General features: G+C 40.8%; 1 protein-coding gene across 1 annotated transcript in view; it reads left to right on the forward strand.

Moving 5' to 3' along the window:
* Positions 1 to 2,936: 2,936 nt before the first annotated feature.
* dars1 (aspartyl-tRNA synthetase 1) overlaps positions 2,937 to 18,036 on the forward strand; it is a 28,264-nt gene continuing 13,164 nt past the window's right edge. Inside the window, exons 1-8 of the mRNA XM_022193665.2 lie at positions 2,937 to 3,101; positions 6,008 to 6,110; positions 8,436 to 8,465; positions 8,831 to 8,888; positions 10,510 to 10,602; positions 11,817 to 11,919; positions 16,373 to 16,475; positions 17,153 to 17,233. Coding sequence (XP_022049357.1) covers positions 3,079 to 3,101; positions 6,008 to 6,110; positions 8,436 to 8,465; positions 8,831 to 8,888; positions 10,510 to 10,602; positions 11,817 to 11,919; positions 16,373 to 16,475; positions 17,153 to 17,233 — 594 coding nt within the window. The 5' untranslated portion in view covers positions 2,937 to 3,078. The remainder of the gene's footprint in view (positions 3,102 to 6,007; positions 6,111 to 8,435; positions 8,466 to 8,830; positions 8,889 to 10,509; positions 10,603 to 11,816; positions 11,920 to 16,372; positions 16,476 to 17,152; positions 17,234 to 18,036) is intronic.

Consider the following 18,036-nt stretch of genomic DNA (forward strand, 5'->3'; position numbering starts at 1 on the left):
TTCTCCTTTGACTGATTTTCTTTTCCCCTCAGTTTGCAAGATATACTGCTTCCATTATGTTTAGCTTGTAAACAAGTGTTATCTTCATTCAGCTCAAAGAATGGGTCAACTTGGTCATTCCCGGACTCTCAAAACAAAAATGGTGGTATTCAGATTTTGAGTTCTTTAGTCTGAAGATGCAAATAGGCAGCTATTGACTTTCTTGGGGATATATCATTGGCAGTAAATCTGCTGGAGTTTTATAGTGTCAAGACGTCAAACACATCAGTCCTTCTGGGGTATCTTATTTCGGCAATACAGAGGAGATTTAGTCTGTGTGGATTGGTGACAGACTGATGCTTAAGTTGGAAAGCAAAGAAAGCTGATAACAATAGATATCAATGAGAATGAAGCCATCAAATGGCCTCTGTGCAATGCAGCACTGGCATCTATTCAAAACTACAATAGAGCTCCATTTCCATGTCTTTACGCTTAATTTATTTTTTTTATAAAGGTGTGAAATGCTCGCATCAAGCCACAAGGTTAATGGATGTTTTGGGGTACTTGGCCTCTTGCAGTGAAACAGGATAAAACAAGGGGTACTTTTTCAGTTGGAAATGTACCCTAATGGTCCAGAATTAGCATAACAGCTTGGTTGCTTCAGCCTTTGCAGGGAGAGACCTCTTGGTTGTGCTCAGATAAATCTTCCGCCGCCTTGCTGTTGTTGGACTGGGATTGTTTTAGCTAGCATAAACAGAATTCTACCTCTAGTGTGCACACATCAAGCTTATGCAGTCAACAAACACACAGAGTCACTTTGAATACAGTTTAATACAGGGGATGACTGCTCATTTTGTGGAATTTTTCAAAAATTCTAAGCCTGATCATCTTGAAAGTAAAGACACATGGATGGCTGACTACAAAAAGTGTTCACTTGAGTGCATACATTTTAAGTGCTCAATCCCCCAAGGAATTCGGTCTCGTGTGTACTAAGGTGCCCTTTCATTCATTATTAAAGCCATTTTTCTCTCTTTGTGTTGAGAAAATCAACACACGTCTCCAATCCTGTCTCTTCTGCACGATATATTTTTTTAAATGTTTGTTATATAAACTGCAGCTGTCTAATATGATTCTGATGACACTGTATCCACTCTGTCCTGCAGAATATCAATATCCTCTTCCTGTGAAATGTGAAAATCCAACCTTTCTCACATCTGATATATTAGTCAAAACAAACACATGCATGTATGTTTCAGCAGTGAAGAGTTCCGTGTTTAAGTTAGCGGGTTAAAGGCCAAAGCTGTTGAAATTGGCAGGAAATTGTTTCTACTGGTGATTCATTACCTCTGCGCATCCCAGTGCTAAGTGTCAAACTGACCTTCAGACCACTTTCCAGTCTGTGCAGGCTCTCATTTAGCTGTTGCTATGAAAATCATGACTGACGGGACTAGAAATGTGCAGAGATAACTTCAAAGGACAACTGTGAGGTAAAGATAAAAGGAACACAGATTACATCGGCTTCTTTTGGTCGAAAGACATGCGCCACTAAAGGTTACATTGTTTTAGTTGGAAAGTGAGCAGCAGGAAGGCTGTTTCCTGCATCAGGAGCTCCTGTGGCCAACAGCCTGAGAAAAGCTTTGATGACACCCCCACTGTATTCAAACCACTAGCGCTTGCTGTGCGTGGCCGCTCCTGCAAAGGTCACTGGATACCTGGATGCACTTAATGCACTCAACCACAGGCGTGAAAGTGATTTCATGGAGAGTGTCAATTTTACTGTTCATTCGAATGTGTAAAACAGCCCACACATGATGGTTACATGTGTTTGTGTGCAGTTTGTTGCAGATCCGGTAGGTTAATTTACTTATTTTATTAGTAGAAAGGTCATTTTAAAAATCTTATATTCACCCACTAATATAATAGTCACAAGTGCAGAAAAAAATTGCAGATTTTTACGCATATAGGATTCACAAACCACTTCAGACTACAGTCAATGATTTATCCTACAGAAGACAAAGAAAAGGAGCGCCACCTGGACTCGGCAGAGTTAGTTTGAGGTGCTCTTTGGAAGGGGATTCAAAAAATCCTTGAAACAAAAAGAGGAGACTCCAAGGCCCTCTCTAAAGAATATTATATTAATTATATTAATTATAATAATATTTTTTAGAGAGTGCCTTGGAGTCTCCTCTTTTTGTTTCAATGATTTATCCTATTTGCAGTTTGCATATGTTGTTACTAGAAAATCCACAAAGATATGTAATAAAAGAAAAAAAAAGATCATTATCCACTGTCATAGATTTCATGACAGTCAGCACAACATACTTTTTACCTGTATCACTTTATATAAGAGGTTTTACACTTACTCTTGAGTCAAATAAACATTCCTTATGTGTTTGCGTTGGGTGTATTTTATCTGAACCATGTACCTGCAGAAACCATGTGTGAAAGTAATTTCATGAAAAAGCATTAACTTTTGTGTTTATGAGGGTGTGTAAAACAGCCCACACACTGTGATCACATGTGTCAGGCTACTTATGTTTCTTTACTCACTTCATTAGTTCAATTGTTCTTTCTTAATCTTTGCCCACTAACAAAATAGTCATGAGTACAGAGCAAAATTTATGTTTAGGACCCTCAGATTAAGACAGATCAGAAACTACAAGTTGTACAATTTGTGACATGTATGTTGTTACCAGAAAACCCACCAAACTCTCTAAATAAAGTCTGTTGGTCAGCATCGCTCTTACTTATTATTGGCACTTATTACAGCAGAGTTTGTTTTCATTTTAAATGCTGAAAATTGGCAAATTATGTAGCAATGTGCAGATTCCTTCTGACTCACAGCATTTTTTTCTTTTGATATTTACATCATTCCTGTTTTGTCTACACTGTGTCCCGTCAGGACAAACTGAAGTCTGCCGGAACCACACTTCGTAATTCGTTTCTAGCCGGAATCCCCTACATCCGGCATTATGTGCTCCGTCAAAACAGGTCCTTCCTTCTTGCGTCCGTCCATGCTGCGATCAGCTGATGTGCTGCTTCTGCCTGTCACACAGTCGTGATACAGTTTCTCCAAACTTTCCAAGAACATAGCTCGACATGACGAAAGAGGCAGTCCAGGGGTAAGAAAGTGTGATAGTTTTTCCTGCAGTAGCTCAGACTCACTGCAGCGCGTTTAACAGCAGCACACTGGAGCTAACTGGGCTAGCAGCTAATTAGCATTACCTTCACATACACTAGATTGCATCAGCTGTCAGGTTGAACTGCAGACACCATGAAGTTCTGCTTCTGAGAACAGAAAGTTACAGAGGGTTAGGATTACAGATATTGCGATATAAAACTAAAAAACACAAGATGTGACCAACTTATGCTGAGTAGCTAATCAACATTTTACCGAAGTGCATTCAAAAATCTCTTTATTCTGGTATCATTTGATATACGTTGACAAGATTAAGAAGATGTAAGATGGCTAGATGTCTTAGACGTAATTTTAGGGTTTCTGGTCAATTCGGGATATTATAGTTATTTTAAAATACACAGTATCAATCATTATATGTGCTTCTATAATAATATCTAACTCCTGTTTCTTCTTTGCAGCACATTCAAATGAAATGATGACAAATGTGTGATTGCACAGATGTCAAACTGAAGTCTGTGATTCAGATAACATGTTGAATCACTCACATTTACAATCTTGCAACATACAGTACATTATATATGTTATTACTATTGCATTAATTATATAAATCGAATCTGCAAATCACTGCTGCTTATTCTACTGCTGCATTCCTGTCAATTTACCCTCAGATCGGTAGATTCAGACTGACAGCAGCTGGTTTGTTGCATCAGATAAGTTAAAACTACTTTAGCTTGCAATTGAAAATGCAGCTTGTGGCCTAAAAATGAATAGATACAATTCATATCACAGCCATGCAGCAAGTATTACATCACTAAAAATGTTCCTGCATATGTTGAGGCTACCAGTTTGGTTATTTGTTTCTGTTTCAGCAAACTGTGACAAATTATGAGGTGTTTGTAATATTTTGTCCACACATTGGAAGGATCAAAAACACTCAAAACGCCTCGCAATAGAGAACAAACTAACACACAAACATCAGAAACTGAAGCTTCTTAAGTTACCAACAGGTTGAATTTTTTTAAATGAAAAAAAGGCTGTGTTTCATATGTGTAAAGTGTATGGCTTGACATCAGAATTCATTTTAATACAAAGACTTTTCAGATGTTCCAGGGACTTTGGGGAGTGTCCTTTAAATTACCAAGCCTCTTCCCACTGATAACATTTCCTTTCATGTTCATCTGTCCCATTTCCATTTACTGTCCTTTTATGATGTGGTGAAATGTTCACAATACAACGATAACGTCTGTGAAAGAAGTGGCACAGCTGTGCCGTGAAAGGACTTGCTGTTGCACCTGTCGGGCACATGTGTTGTGCTGTGTCTCAACTGACAGGTGCAATAGGGTGACTGTGTTTGAATGTACAACATTTAATCATTTATGTGTGTCACATTAAAGCAGCCGTTTAAAAAACAGAGAGCCACAAAGTTTGTTTGTGTAGCAGCTTAGCTGCAGACAGTAGATGTTTTGTGGACGTCTGCAGCTCAGACTGATCTCACTTGCCTTGGGCTAAAACAGATTGCTGATCCAGTTTAACAAATTCAACCAGTTGGTGGAGCATACAAATAATCCAGCCTGAGTGCATCTGATTTGCTCTACTTCACATTCTGTCTCGTTGTTGTCTAGTTTCAAAACACAGCAAACCTGTAGGCCATTTTTTTGTTGGTTTTAGGTGATTTGTTCCATTTGTTCCAAAACACCAGCAGAGCAGAACCAGATTTCAGTGTTTGTTTTCACAAACTAGGAATGTATCATTCTAATTTTTCAGGTTATGGAACCTTACAGATTTCTTCCTATGGTACATAATCAGCTGTGTTGGAACAGTGGTGTCATTATTAAATTTGGCTGAAGGGGAAGTGCGAGCTTAGTCTGAAATCCTGCCCGAAAGTCATAATATGTTGTGATTTTTGTGTCTTGTTTAGGTTTTATTGCTATTCATAGTCGGCCTTTGGTCCTTGTTATTTCCTGTGACTCAACAGGAGCAGCTCCTGTATCGCTCATAGGCTTCCTTCAGGCCTGGACACCTGGCCGTTGGGTGAACCAAACAGCATTTATTTATTCTTCGTTCACCTGCAGTCTTAGTACACTATTATAAAACTACAGCATGGGCAAAGTTCAGACTGTTTATAATATTAGGTCTACAATGTGCTGGTTTACTGCTGATTTATGTTTTACAGCCTTTTAACCTTTCTCTTATCTTTCTCAACAATCCACAGACAGTGTCCTGAAGTTGCACTGATGTGGGTCGGCATAAATCACTTGTATCTAGTTTCAAAAGCAGTGTTTATAACAAACAAAATGATTAATACATTTTTAAATCTAACTTTTAAAATAACACATAAAAAACATACTTGTGTTGATTCAAGGCTGTCTTGTGTGTTGTATGGTGACTTCATCTAGATTAGAGTGCAGAGTTGTATCTGTCTGTTGCCCTGTTTGGCAAATGTCACAAGCTTATCAGCACTTACATTGTTTTGTGCTGTTTTGTGTGGCTGTTCTGTTTAGCAAATAAAGACACCTTTCCTTTTAGATAAGACAAAATGTTATCATAATTGGATAATCTATATTCTTCACAACACAAATTGTAAAATGCATTAGAAAGGGTTTGCCAGACTGCCACCTTAAAGCCACAGTGTTTATCTTGCTAATCTTGCTTTCTGACATCTCTGCTTTTAGTTGCTCTCTGAACTCCCATCACTCCATTCACACAGGCTACAGCTGTTTTGTTTGACATAACAATGGGTTTAAAGGTAGTGCAGACTTGAAAGCTGGAGGTGTTGATGGCTCAGAATTAATTTTCCCAGGCGGTCAACTACTTCCTCGTGGGATGCGAGAGAAATAGGAGGTGGAAGTTGACTTAAATGTTGATGTTGTGTGTTTCTTCCTGTTTCAGGGCGACGGAGGAGGAGCAGCAGGCTCAGTCAAAGAAAGCCCTGAAGAAACAGCAAAAGGAAGCAGAGAAAGCTGCAAAGAAGGCCGAGAAACAGGCCAAGCTGGTCAGTGTTAGTTTTGTTTTTCTTCTGTTTTGTTGTTTTACATCCGCCACCCCTTTTTCCAGCTGGTAAGGCTGTGACGGGCTGCTCTGCTGGGCATTGTGGGTTCAGCAGGGGTGGTTAGTCGGCGGGGGGGCGTTGGTGTCCATTGTTTGAGTATTCCTGTCATTTTGGCTATGTTTATGTCCACCCAAACAAAGTGCTATTTTCTTCTGCACTGACTGCATATCTCCCTTTTTAACCCATAAAAACCCAGACCCATTTTTCCTTAAAGGACTTAATGAGTTAAGGTCAGACATAAAGCTTTACAAGGAAGAGACTGGGGCACTCAAAGTGCTTGTTACACTGGTGTCACCGTGGGTTCTTATGGGTTAACATACACAGTAAAAATCACTTACTACCACATTGCAGTGGTACAGAAGGTCTTCAGAACGGCTCTGTTTGATCACAAACTCAAGAACTAAGATGCCTTACACACTATTGAACAGTTTTAGTGACTGTTAACAATATTTTCAAATGGACTTTTTAAATGCTACCAGTTCTTTTACATAGCCAAAATTTCAAAAAATCTGAATGGCCTCATCATCCCTAGAAACTTGACATAGTTAGACTACATGACAGCACTTGGGCATACTTCTTTTCTACTTTTCGTTAGGGCTGGCGATATGACCTAAAAAAATCTCCGATTTTTTTCACAAAAAAATCCTGATTCACGATTTATTAGATTTTTTTTTTACCCCCTACCTAATATCAATTTGCAGATGATAAAGAAATTGTTCAAAACAAGTGATGCCACATAACCCGAACCAATTCCAAACAAGAAAAGCACTCAGAGAGCGCAGTACTCTGCCAAGGATGCTCAGTTGACGTTATCATTTCCAACGGATGAAATCTTTGATAAACAATTACCCTGTGCTAAGTACAGGCATGTGTTATGCATGTGCATGGTATGTATTTATACCGAATCACGTGTAAATTACTCTTTTAAAGGTCTATTGATCAGTTCATCAATTTTGACAAGCCTTTGCTTTGCTAGTGTTAAGATAAGTGTTCCCTCCAGGCTTTTATTTTGAAGGCGTATTTTGAATGCTATGGGCTTTTATTTTGTAACCATTCCAGCGGCACAGGAAGTAGGCAACATAGCTCGGTGGGTAGAGTGGCTGTGTTGTAACTGGAAGGTTGCCGGTTTGATCCTCGGCCCGTCGTGCTCATGAGGAGGTGTTCCTGAGCAAGACACTGAACCCCTAATTGCTCCTGGTGGGTCGTGGTTAGCGCCTTGCATGGCAGCTTACACCATCAGTGTGTGTATGTGACGTATCATGTAAAGCGCTTTGGATAAAAGGGCTATATAAATACAACCATTTAATTTAACTTAATGATGTCAGTCTCAGCATCCTTATCAGGATCTAAGTTTTTTCCTAATCTGCCGAATATAAAAAAGGCAATCTTTTGAAAACGTGTCATCTAGTTTGACGCCCCGTGCATCGCTGTCATGACTCGTGGCATTGGTAGGTGAAAGCAGGAACGAATCCTGTCTTCCAGCTGAATTCACCCAGTCAGCATGTTTCATGGAAGAAGCAGGCGCTGTCACTGTTTAATCCACTGGCTATTGCTGCCTGCATCGGTGTAGCATAGTGAGCATTGCCTCGGGGAAGACCTGAAAGCTGAGCTGAATGTTTATTGACTGAGTGTAGCCCGTGTTATTTTCTGCGATGCACTTTCCACGCTAACACTTGTCACTTTTGTGGGACCGATGTGTCTCGGTCGCTTCATGGCTACAGCAGATCTATATACAGTTGATCATACGCCTCCATATCATCTATCATGTGACTGGATTATAGTGTGAAGGATGGGTGATTCCAATTCACTCTATTGCCACCAGCCATTTCCATACACCAATATCAATTTGCATAGGAAATGAAACTGTAACTTTGCCAAGACTGGATCTCATTGCACTCTGGGAGTCATTTGCCTAGAAGTCAGTGCGGAGATAAAGAATATCTGTCCACTTATGCTGTTTCTATTACAAAGCAATATCTCCTGCTGCCATTACTCATTGTCTATGATGTGTTGGATCAACGCGTGGAGGAGCTGTGCATTTCAGTGATCTAAGGCTCAGCTCCATGACTGAGTTATGATTTATTAATTTTATTCAAATCCCTGATAGCACAAGATGAAAACACAATTTGCATGACTGTTGTAGCAAAACGTTTTAAGTCGCTCCATTTGGACATTTTTTATATTGGAAATTAATAGATAGTCCTCTTGTTGTTGTTTCGGGGCTATCGGCAATGTCTCTTAAATCCCTGTTGCCTGTTTGTGTTTCAGACTGCTGAACAACAAACCACAGAGGAAGATGTAAGTATACGCGACAGATCACAGCACTCATCCTGTACGACCAGTTTCTTACCTTTTTCTCAGACTTTGATTCTCCTTCTGATTTCACACATTTGTAACAACTCGCATGCAAATACTTGCTTCCTTAGCCCATGAGTTGTTGTTTTCTCTTCCACAGTTTTTTGCGAGATCATGATAAAGCCCCATTACTTGTTCTGTCTGTTATCTCAGATGTAGCAGACAGACAGACGTCAAACACTTACGAAACCAGACTGTCTCTGAAAGCAATAGAAAGTCAAAATGGAGATGCTAAAAGAAGAAGTGTGAAATTGTATTTATCTGTGAAATCATCTCAACTGCTAAATTCTTGTGCTTTTTTCCTTAAGGACTTTGCCAAGGATCGATACGGTGTGTCAGCTATGGTCCAGTCCCAACAAAAACTGGGTTAGTATGCCTGTTACTTCTTTCACCAAAACATTCACTTTATTGTCCAGACAGACACATTTTTTTCTCATATTTTGTGATATTTAGTGTTTCAAGAACATGTGAACATATGTTGGTAGAACTGACAATTTGCTCCTGTGTCGGTGCATCAGACTGAACTGTTAGCAGTCAAACATATATATTTTTTGTTGTGTACATGCTCTTTTGTCTCTTTTTCAACATTGATCTGCACAGTGAAAAAGAGATATGCATTTCAGACAAGTTCAGAAAGCTCAGTAAACACAAAGACGTCCTTTGATGCGAACAAATGTTGTTTTAATGTTGTTTCAAGTGAAGAAAAAAGCTTTTCTCTGTGTACAGCTCAGTTTCCTGTCAATCATGTGATGCTTATGAGAAAAAGAAAAGGTTTCTTTCAAAACTCATTGCATTAAAAAGTGTTGTCTTTTTAGTTTTCTTTTCTTTTTTTTTTTTTTACCAGGATGGTAGCTCATTTAAAAAATGGAGTAAATTTTTTATCTGATTTTGTGGTAGTACTTAATAAACCAGTGCTAGAGGTAGAGTCTTTTCCAGAGCACCATATGTGGCTGAGCTGTTCACAGTCTTCATGTTGTGTTAATACAGAGGAAAGTTGAAAGTGTTTTGTGTTAAGAATGTACACCTTTCTGTGAATCTGATAGCATCTAAATGTGTACAACCTAACGTTCAGGAGTTTACTGCCATAAAATAAGAACTACACGTTAACTAAATAGTTGAAGGCAGCAGTTTTATGTTTCGCATATCTAAAACAGTCATACAAGTCACAAAAGTCACATTGCTGAGGAACACCGGTTGAGCACAGGCATCTAGGTAAAAAGACGTTAATGCCATATTTCACTGTACAGAATGTTTTGTTACAGAATGTCGCACTGATCAGGAACTTCTCAGGTGACCTTCACCCGGCTGTGAAACACGCCGATTTAACACGATTACAAGTGATAAACATCGCAGAAAATGCTTGAGGTGTCGTCTTGCGTCATGATTACAGCGATGTCAGTGATAATTGCGGTAACTAATAGTGTTTGATAGCTCCCCGATGAATGAGGCGGACCTGTCGACGTCGTCCATCTGTCTGGATGCTCTTTCAGCCTCAGTGGCAGCAAACAAAGTGGGGCCTCCCTCACCTGCATGCCAAGCTCAGCCATGGGGGAGGAGAAGGGTGAGGGCTTTCATGTGGGTTGATGCAGAGTTCTCAGCCAAAAGGGCGGCTCTGTTTTCTCTAGTGTAGCCTTGGTGTCTGCCTCCTCTGCTCGCTGATAATAAGGAGTACGCATGCCTCTGAGTGATACAGGTGAAACTAGAGTCAATTTGTCATAAAGCCCAGAGAGAATAGGTGAACCCGACAGCTTTCAGCAGGCCTCCTAGTGTGTCTTATTTATTAGGCATGCCTGTAATTTGAGCATTTTATTGTGCGCACTTCTCCACATGCACATGCATGCTTATTCACATTTCTTTCTGCCTTTGGGAATATGCAGGGAAGAGCAGGAGGGGTGGAGGTGAGATTCTTTACACAGAGGCGGGGAAATGGGGAGAAAAAAGTCTTTTGAAGTAATAAAATGTTAGTGTGTCTGTCTGTGTGAGCCAGACAGGGAATTGGTGCGAGTCCAAGACCTTACTCCTGAGAAGGCTGACCAGCTGATCTGGCTGCGTGCCCGAGTCCACACCAGCCGAGCAAAAGGTGAGACCTCCCCCCTTTGTTCACCTTTTTCTGGTTTAGAGTGACTTTCTTTACTGTGAAAGAGACGAACAGCCCAGATTAGATGCCGTCTGTTCTAATCCTCAGTATACGACACAGAAAAGTCTACAACATCTGCCCCTGGGCCAGTTCTCCACAACACTCCTTTCTCTTCAACATCAAACAGCAAAACCAGTCAGCTTTGCCTTGTTGTTGTAGATTTCTGAGGACTTAAATGACTGACATCATTCAGTTTGGGTTCAACACTGAAGGCCTGCAACTAAAAACTAAACCCAGCAGCTTTTGTTGTGAGTTTACACACCAAACAACCCCAGATTTAATTTGGATCCTGTTAAGACTTTAGAAATGTTTTCGAGGAATGTGCGCACTTACACATCTGTTTTTTTCCTCAGTGTTAAGCAGTTTGACAACCCGAGGGTGGTTTTGATATCATTGTCAGACTAACATGTTACTGCCAACTGGAAGATCAGATATCCTTGTCTTGCTGGGTTCTAGCTACTGGCAGTCATGAAGCTGCTCTGTCTGAATACAAGGAAGCCACTGCACTTTGCCTGCTTATTACTCCCCTGTGTGAAACATCAGGCTTTCATTCTGCTGTGCTAAAATTGTGATTATAAATTAACTCAGGCCACAGTGATGATGTCTTTTAGCCATTTCCTTTCACAATAACTTCCAGAGTCAAGAGTCACTTCCTCTCCACTCGTGTCTTCATTCTCTGTGCTCGCTGTAGGATGTCCGTGAGAGCAGAATAACATCCTGATTTAGTGTGGGATGAGGTGCATCTGTTGGTGGGATTTCGGCAATGCTGTGATCCCCACCAGCCGCCCCCATTCTCACAGGGAACAAACATCAAAGTACCTGGGTGGTCCGACTATCTGCTGCCCTGTCTTTTTGTTGGCTACCTTATTTACACTCCTTCTAGGTGTGTGCGTATGCTTGATAGGAAGGCAGCAATCACCCTTTCTCTACACAGTGCGCTTCAAAGACAGGGCTCTGTTCACAAATGTTTGACACTTTACCTGATCCCTACAGCTGGGGGATACTTTCTACAGCTTCAGTCACACACACACAGCCTTTTTTGACTGAACATGCTCACTAGGCTTCAAACAGTGTGCCCAGGGTTTTATTGTGACAAACCAGTTAAGTTTGCATCTTAACAGCGCGGCACTATCTTTTGTTGTTGTTTTTGCTTTCAGGGAAGCAATGCTTCTTGGTCTTGCGTCAGCAGCAGTTCAACGTTCAGGCACTGGTCGCAGTGGGAGATCGTGCCAGCAAGCAGATGGTCAAGTTTGCCGCAAAGTGAGTACAGAGACCATTCTTCCTGTCAGAGAGGGCAGAAACAATGGTGGGAAAATGCTGGGCCCTAATCGTCCGCCGATCCATTTTCACACATTCTGGGTGAGGTGGAGGGTGGGGAGATCAATCATTTTTCACTTGACAGCGAAAACTGGCTTTTAACAGGGTGGAATACAGCAGCGTTTTAATGGAGCAGTTCCTGTCGAGATGGCAGATATGGCTGCCGGATCAGAGGGGAAAGAAATACTTAAGAGCCAAGCATCATTAGTCATGTTAGCAGCCAAATTTTAGCCCATTACTGGTAGTCTATGAATGACTCAACCATCAGTGGATGTGGACTTTATTGAAAGAAATAAAGCTGGTAAGGCTGATAATATTGCTGCTTTAGGCTGGTATTAAAGGTTTGCAAGGGGGCTCCTGTGAAAGTCAATCGATATCGGGACGTAAAATCCACATAGAAGAACATTTATGATGCAATTCATGTAATTTACTAAAGCGTGCAGTGAATTCATTTCAAAGCAAGCATTTGTTTTACAGTACGCCCAGGATTTGGTCTCTTCAATGGGAACGACCTTAATTATCATGCATTACTGAAATAGCATCTCCTTAGATATTGCTAAATTTGGCAAAGCGTAACACCCACAGGTGTAATCTGCCAGACCAAAATGGCAGTTATGACATTGGATAATGCTGAACTTGAGCAATGCAGAGATTGCATAAATGATTGCTGTTTAAAACATACCTGTGGTTTAGTTGGTAGTGGTGGCGGCTTTACGAGCTCTCAGACTGGCTGAATGTCGTATTACTCTTCCAGACAATCAAATGAAAAGTTGACAGAAAATGATTTGATTGAAAGCTGTCAAGCAGACGGTACAACACAACAGAAGCAGTGTCAAACCTCTGTGGATATGCGCTCAGTAGCGTACACAGGCTCTGCTACCTTTACTGAAGTACCTCTGTGAGATGACCAAAGCATCTCTCCTCAGTGCCTGTCTTCCCCTCATCTTTCTGGAGTGATCAGGGGAATACTTTTTCAGAACAGTCTGTTATGTTATGGAGAATATACAAGCAGGCTGGTTCATTCCAGAGAATATAGAATAAACAATATAAATATTCATTTCATATAATGCTTATGAAAACATTGGCATTAATTCAGACACAAGCCTTAATTAAAGAGCGAAGTAATAAATGATGGTGTTGATGCACACACCTGCCTGAGTCCGATGTAAACAATTCAGAGCTACTAAATGTTTGATGACTACCCACATGTGCATAAATTACCATTTTACTTACACTTCTTATATTCATGTTTCATAAATGAGGCTTGAGGAGCTTTGTGGCTGGCTGATGCATTATTTTGAGGTTGACAATAAACTTAACCCAAATATGAGTTTGTTTTTCTAATGAGGCCGAGGTCACCGCTGCTCAAACACGAGTCCTGACCTCAGCTGACTGAACACACTGACCCCACTTTGTAAAGTGTCACAAACCCCTGACTGTGCCGTAGTTCCCTTCAAATGGTCACCGAGACAAGCTGCTCCCTGCCATTATTGCTTTTTAGTTTTGTAGCTTCATAAAGGCAGTGGACAGAGCCAAGGAAGGGTAACCAATTTCCAACTGTAATTTGTTTAAATCGTGGAAAAGTTTGCAGTGTGTTACAACATATTGCATTTGTTCCACTCACGCGATGCTATATTTTTGTAACGGCCGATTTCTTTTATGTGCAACAGTTCCTCAATCAGGTTCTGCAATATTGCGGTTGGACAGTTTAGATTGTTTTGCAAAATCTTCCCGCCTAACGACAGACCAAGTGAAAGTGATGACACAGTTGCAAAGACAACAGTGTCTTACATCAAAACTGGAAAAAAAAACCCCAGCAAAGTCACACTACACTTTCATATTCTCTAGGACAGTTTCTGAACATGGTTAGTATCAAAATGATTTGTGCTTTTTATATTTATCTTTAAGAACAAGTGGCACTATCAGTTACTGTGGTTTCTTGGCCCACATTCAGTTTTACACACTTTGCTGTGATTGACAAGCTAAGTGAGACTCTGGATTACAAGAAAATCCTCTCATAATCACGCCGAGGCCAGAGATGACATTGCACAAGAAGTCTCCTTTCATGTATTGTGTGTCCAAGTCATCCTCCTCTCACTCACACAGTTTAATTAGATGATCTCCAGGCTCTACGACCTTTCCTCTGCTCAAGTACCTCGAAAGTACTGAGTGTAAAGCAGATGAGAGATGGTGGCTGAGCTGGTCGCTGAAGCTGGAATAACATCAGTCAGATCTCCTTGTTGTTTGCTGTGCAGTTGGCTGGTTTTATTCAACGCAGTGTCAGAGTCTCTGGCATGTTTGAAACAATCGCAGCATGCGGTGTGTAAAACCCGCACTATTCCGTGAAAGCAGCAACACTGTTATTCTAAGCTACATGAGTGACATTACATGAGTGAGTTGACCCTTTAATAGCTTAATAATACTCCTTTTCATGATACGTGTAATAATCGGCATGTCACATCTTGCAGAATCTCACACGGCATCAAGCAGCAGCAGGTGTCCTGGATGAAACAGGAAAACAGTGTTGGTTTCCTTCACTTTGTTCTAAGATTTCTTTTTTTTTTTTTTGGCATTTTCAATCTTTCTTGGAGTAAACAACTGGTAAAAGCTTTGCAGGATAGTTTGACGTGCTGTGACGGTGGTTTGGACTCATTTTTTATGTGTCGGTCTCTCATTTTAAATTGTAGAACCTTATGTAGTCTTTTCTGTTATTAATCCCATGCATTATTTAACAATGTTGGACATTGTTAGAATATGGGCTTTATGTATCACTTTTATGGGCTTATGCCTAAGAAATCTAAAGAATAGTGACCCAAGAGCAATCTGAGTAATTCCAATTGTAGCATCGCGACCAAAAAACTACTGATTCTCTCTAGAGATCCACAGTGATTTTATTAAGTAATTTTCATGTTATAATTATTTGACACAAATTGAATTCTGTTTGCGAGCAGGGTTCTACACCCAAACATCTTGTTTGTCCTTGGTGGCCAACTCAATGCGAAAGGCTTCTATCTCCCTTTTTCTCATATGTCTCCTCTCTGTGTGATATTGTCAAATTTCAAACTTGAATTAATAAGTCTTTTCTCCTCAGTCTGTGCTCAATGTGTTGTCGCCCGCCTCAGGGCCGTGCAGCGGAGGTTATTAATGTGGGGGTTTATTTATCTAACTGATCCCCTACTGGTGGAGAAGGACTATGGTGGCAGCTGTCGTGGAGCTGAAGGGACAGCAGTACGCCAGCGTTGAGTCCCTCATTACTGCTTTTTAATGAGGAGGAGTGAAGGATTACAGCAGGTTCCCCCATCTGGCCTTGCACTGTCTGACAGTGGGTGTTGTTCCTCATATCTCAGATGACACTCTTGGTTTCAGTGAGCGGCATGTGTAGGAAGATGGTGCATTGTTTTGGAAACACACTGTGAGAAAATTAAAAACGGGTTCCCCTCGTATGCTGTAGTTTACTTTCGCTTGAATAAATGATGGGGAAATTCTAACCCCCGCTCTCTGCATATCAAGCTGTTTTTGTTGGTGAGCTGGGTACTTCGCAGGAGCTGCAGTGTGATGCAAGTTTTCTCAAAGCTCACAAATCCCCCTCTAGCTCAACTGCTTCTCTTTATTTACTTTTTGTCCTTTGTGGCTGATATAAAATTATTTAACCAATCAGATTTTTGTGATTATGCACATTACTATTATGCACCCCCTCATTTGCCTTGAAATTAGCTGTTACTGGTTTAATTGCTCAACTGTTTGATAGACAGTTGGGCCAAATAGGGCCTTTATACTTCTAAAAATCACAGTTTGATGCCACCAGATGAGATTTTTCTGAAAGCAAAGAGTGAAATAGGCCCCCTTTGAGAAATAATGTTGTGACAGGAATCATTTTAGAGTCCAAAAATCTATTTTGAAGGGGGTAAAATTGTGGCGTAATGGTGGGTTGTTGTTTTTTTTTTCCCCCTAGCAAGATGAGCCATTCCATTACAGACAGCCATTTGTCTAAAACAAGATGTGTGGCAGCAGTGAAACAGTTTCTACTCTGTTGCGGTCTGTTGATTCAAACCTAACGAAAGTCGATACATGGCTGTGTTGATCTGGGAAAGCTGGGATATCGGTTTTGTTATGAAAGCCACAACCTTTTGTAGTATCTACCCCAAATGTCATTGAAGCAGCCAAAAAAAAAAAAAAAACGCTGCCCAGTCTAAAAATCACTCACCCAAATCCCAGACTATCCCCTGCACATCACACCATGAAAAATGTCGACGCTTCTCTGCAAACATCGGTCATAGTTTAATGGAAATGCGTTTTTTTTTTTTTTTTTTTTTGCACAGTTGTCCTCCCAAACAGATTGAGTTTGTTTTCTAAGTGCTATGTGTTGTTTACACTCCACCCTCTTCCCTTCCACCAGCATCACCAAGGAGAGCATCATAGACGTGGAGGCGTCAGTGAGGAAAGTGGAGCAGAAGATCGAAAGCTGTTCCCAGCAGGACGTTGAGCTCCATGTTGAGAGGGTAGGCATGCTTTTACTACAGTGTTTCAACACACACACATGGACAGTTCTTAACACACGTAAGTAAGCAGAGAGGAGACAATACGGTCCCATTTTACGCACCATAATCCATATAAATACAAGGACAAAAAATTGTATGTTTCCCCCGCCAACATATACGGTATTTTTGCACCTCAACAAGTGAGCACCAGTGATTGATATCATAGAAGCAGGTGCACAATTCATATAGCAAGCACACAGATGTCATGCAGGCAAATAAATAAGGCCTCACAGCAGTACACTTAACATGCAATTCTTCCTTTCAACTCTTCACTCAACACAGTACACGGTCATTCGGTACTCCAGTACTTTACATGCATTTATACAGCAGGTGACGCTATGCTAGCTTTGCTTAATTTAGTATGTACATAAAATGGCAAAGGTGGGAGGCATTTCAAAGCAACACCACAAACTCTGTGACAATGGAAAAAAAACAACATACAGCAGCAGTGCCCAACTGTTTTAACACACAATGAATCTCACACATAAGTGAGGTTTTAGCAGGTGAGGCGCGCACTTTTTCGCTTTGACTTCCTTGGTGTGAATATGAAGTCCAGGTACTTTCCAGTCTCTAGTGGAAACATTTTTGGTTTGTCACACTCTTAGCTTTAATGCTCTTTGCTTTCTTTCTCCTCTCAGATTTTTGTCATCAGTCAGGCAGAGCCTCGTCTCCCCCTGCAGCTGGAGGATGCTGTCAGGCCTGATGGAGAGGGAGAAGAGGTGAGGATGAATGTAGGGATGGATAAGGAGGAATGCAAAGCTCACCTTAGTCAAGATCCTCATTACTGGAGATTTTCCAGTGCCATTTTCCCTGCCTAATATGAAATGTTGGCTTGTTCATTCTTCCCAATAAAGCAAGACACAAGAGTTGAAAATGATCGCAGGACATGTTAGTGACACTAGGTAGGTGATTAAGGTCTTGTTAAGGATCTGCTCTGCAACACTCAGCTCAGACAGTTTCAGCTGGAAAAACAACTGCTGTAGATTGTTCTCCAGACTCTCTCAGACAATGTACTTAAAAGAATTCTGACATCAGCCTTCCAAGTGAGAAATAAGGGCTGACTGTCTCTGTGCATGAGTCCACTGACTGTCTCAGGATGTGCAAGGATAGGTTTGGTCTGACTTGGAAGTGATGGCAAAATAATTAACAATTAGGTCCTAGTTTATCTGAATGCTTGACAAAATTGAGTTATTTTCATGCAGTGAGCTAACTTCATTCAAAGTGAAGCTTTTTTCAGCGAGGACAATGGAGATTTGTGTTTTTGGCAGAGTCGAGCATTGGGTGATTAAACCTAATCACCTTGTTTGACTCATGCAAATGGTGATTTCATCACACAGTGTTTATAAGAGCCAGCAGCCAGTGTTTAGGGAGTTCTCTGAATTCCAATTAAATTAAGGAATTATGCATTGATGTTGAATCATTTCAGAAATTCATCGTGCATTTCAAAAGCCATTCGTTTTCCCAGCTACAGTTTCAGTGATTGTTGAACTTTCAGGCTGCCGTTGAGGACTGTAAACCCCTG

This window comes from Acanthochromis polyacanthus, chromosome 14 (genome assembly GCF_021347895.1).
Source record: "Acanthochromis polyacanthus isolate Apoly-LR-REF ecotype Palm Island chromosome 14, KAUST_Apoly_ChrSc, whole genome shotgun sequence".
NCBI classification, from domain to species: Eukaryota; Metazoa; Chordata; class Actinopteri; family Pomacentridae; genus Acanthochromis; species Acanthochromis polyacanthus.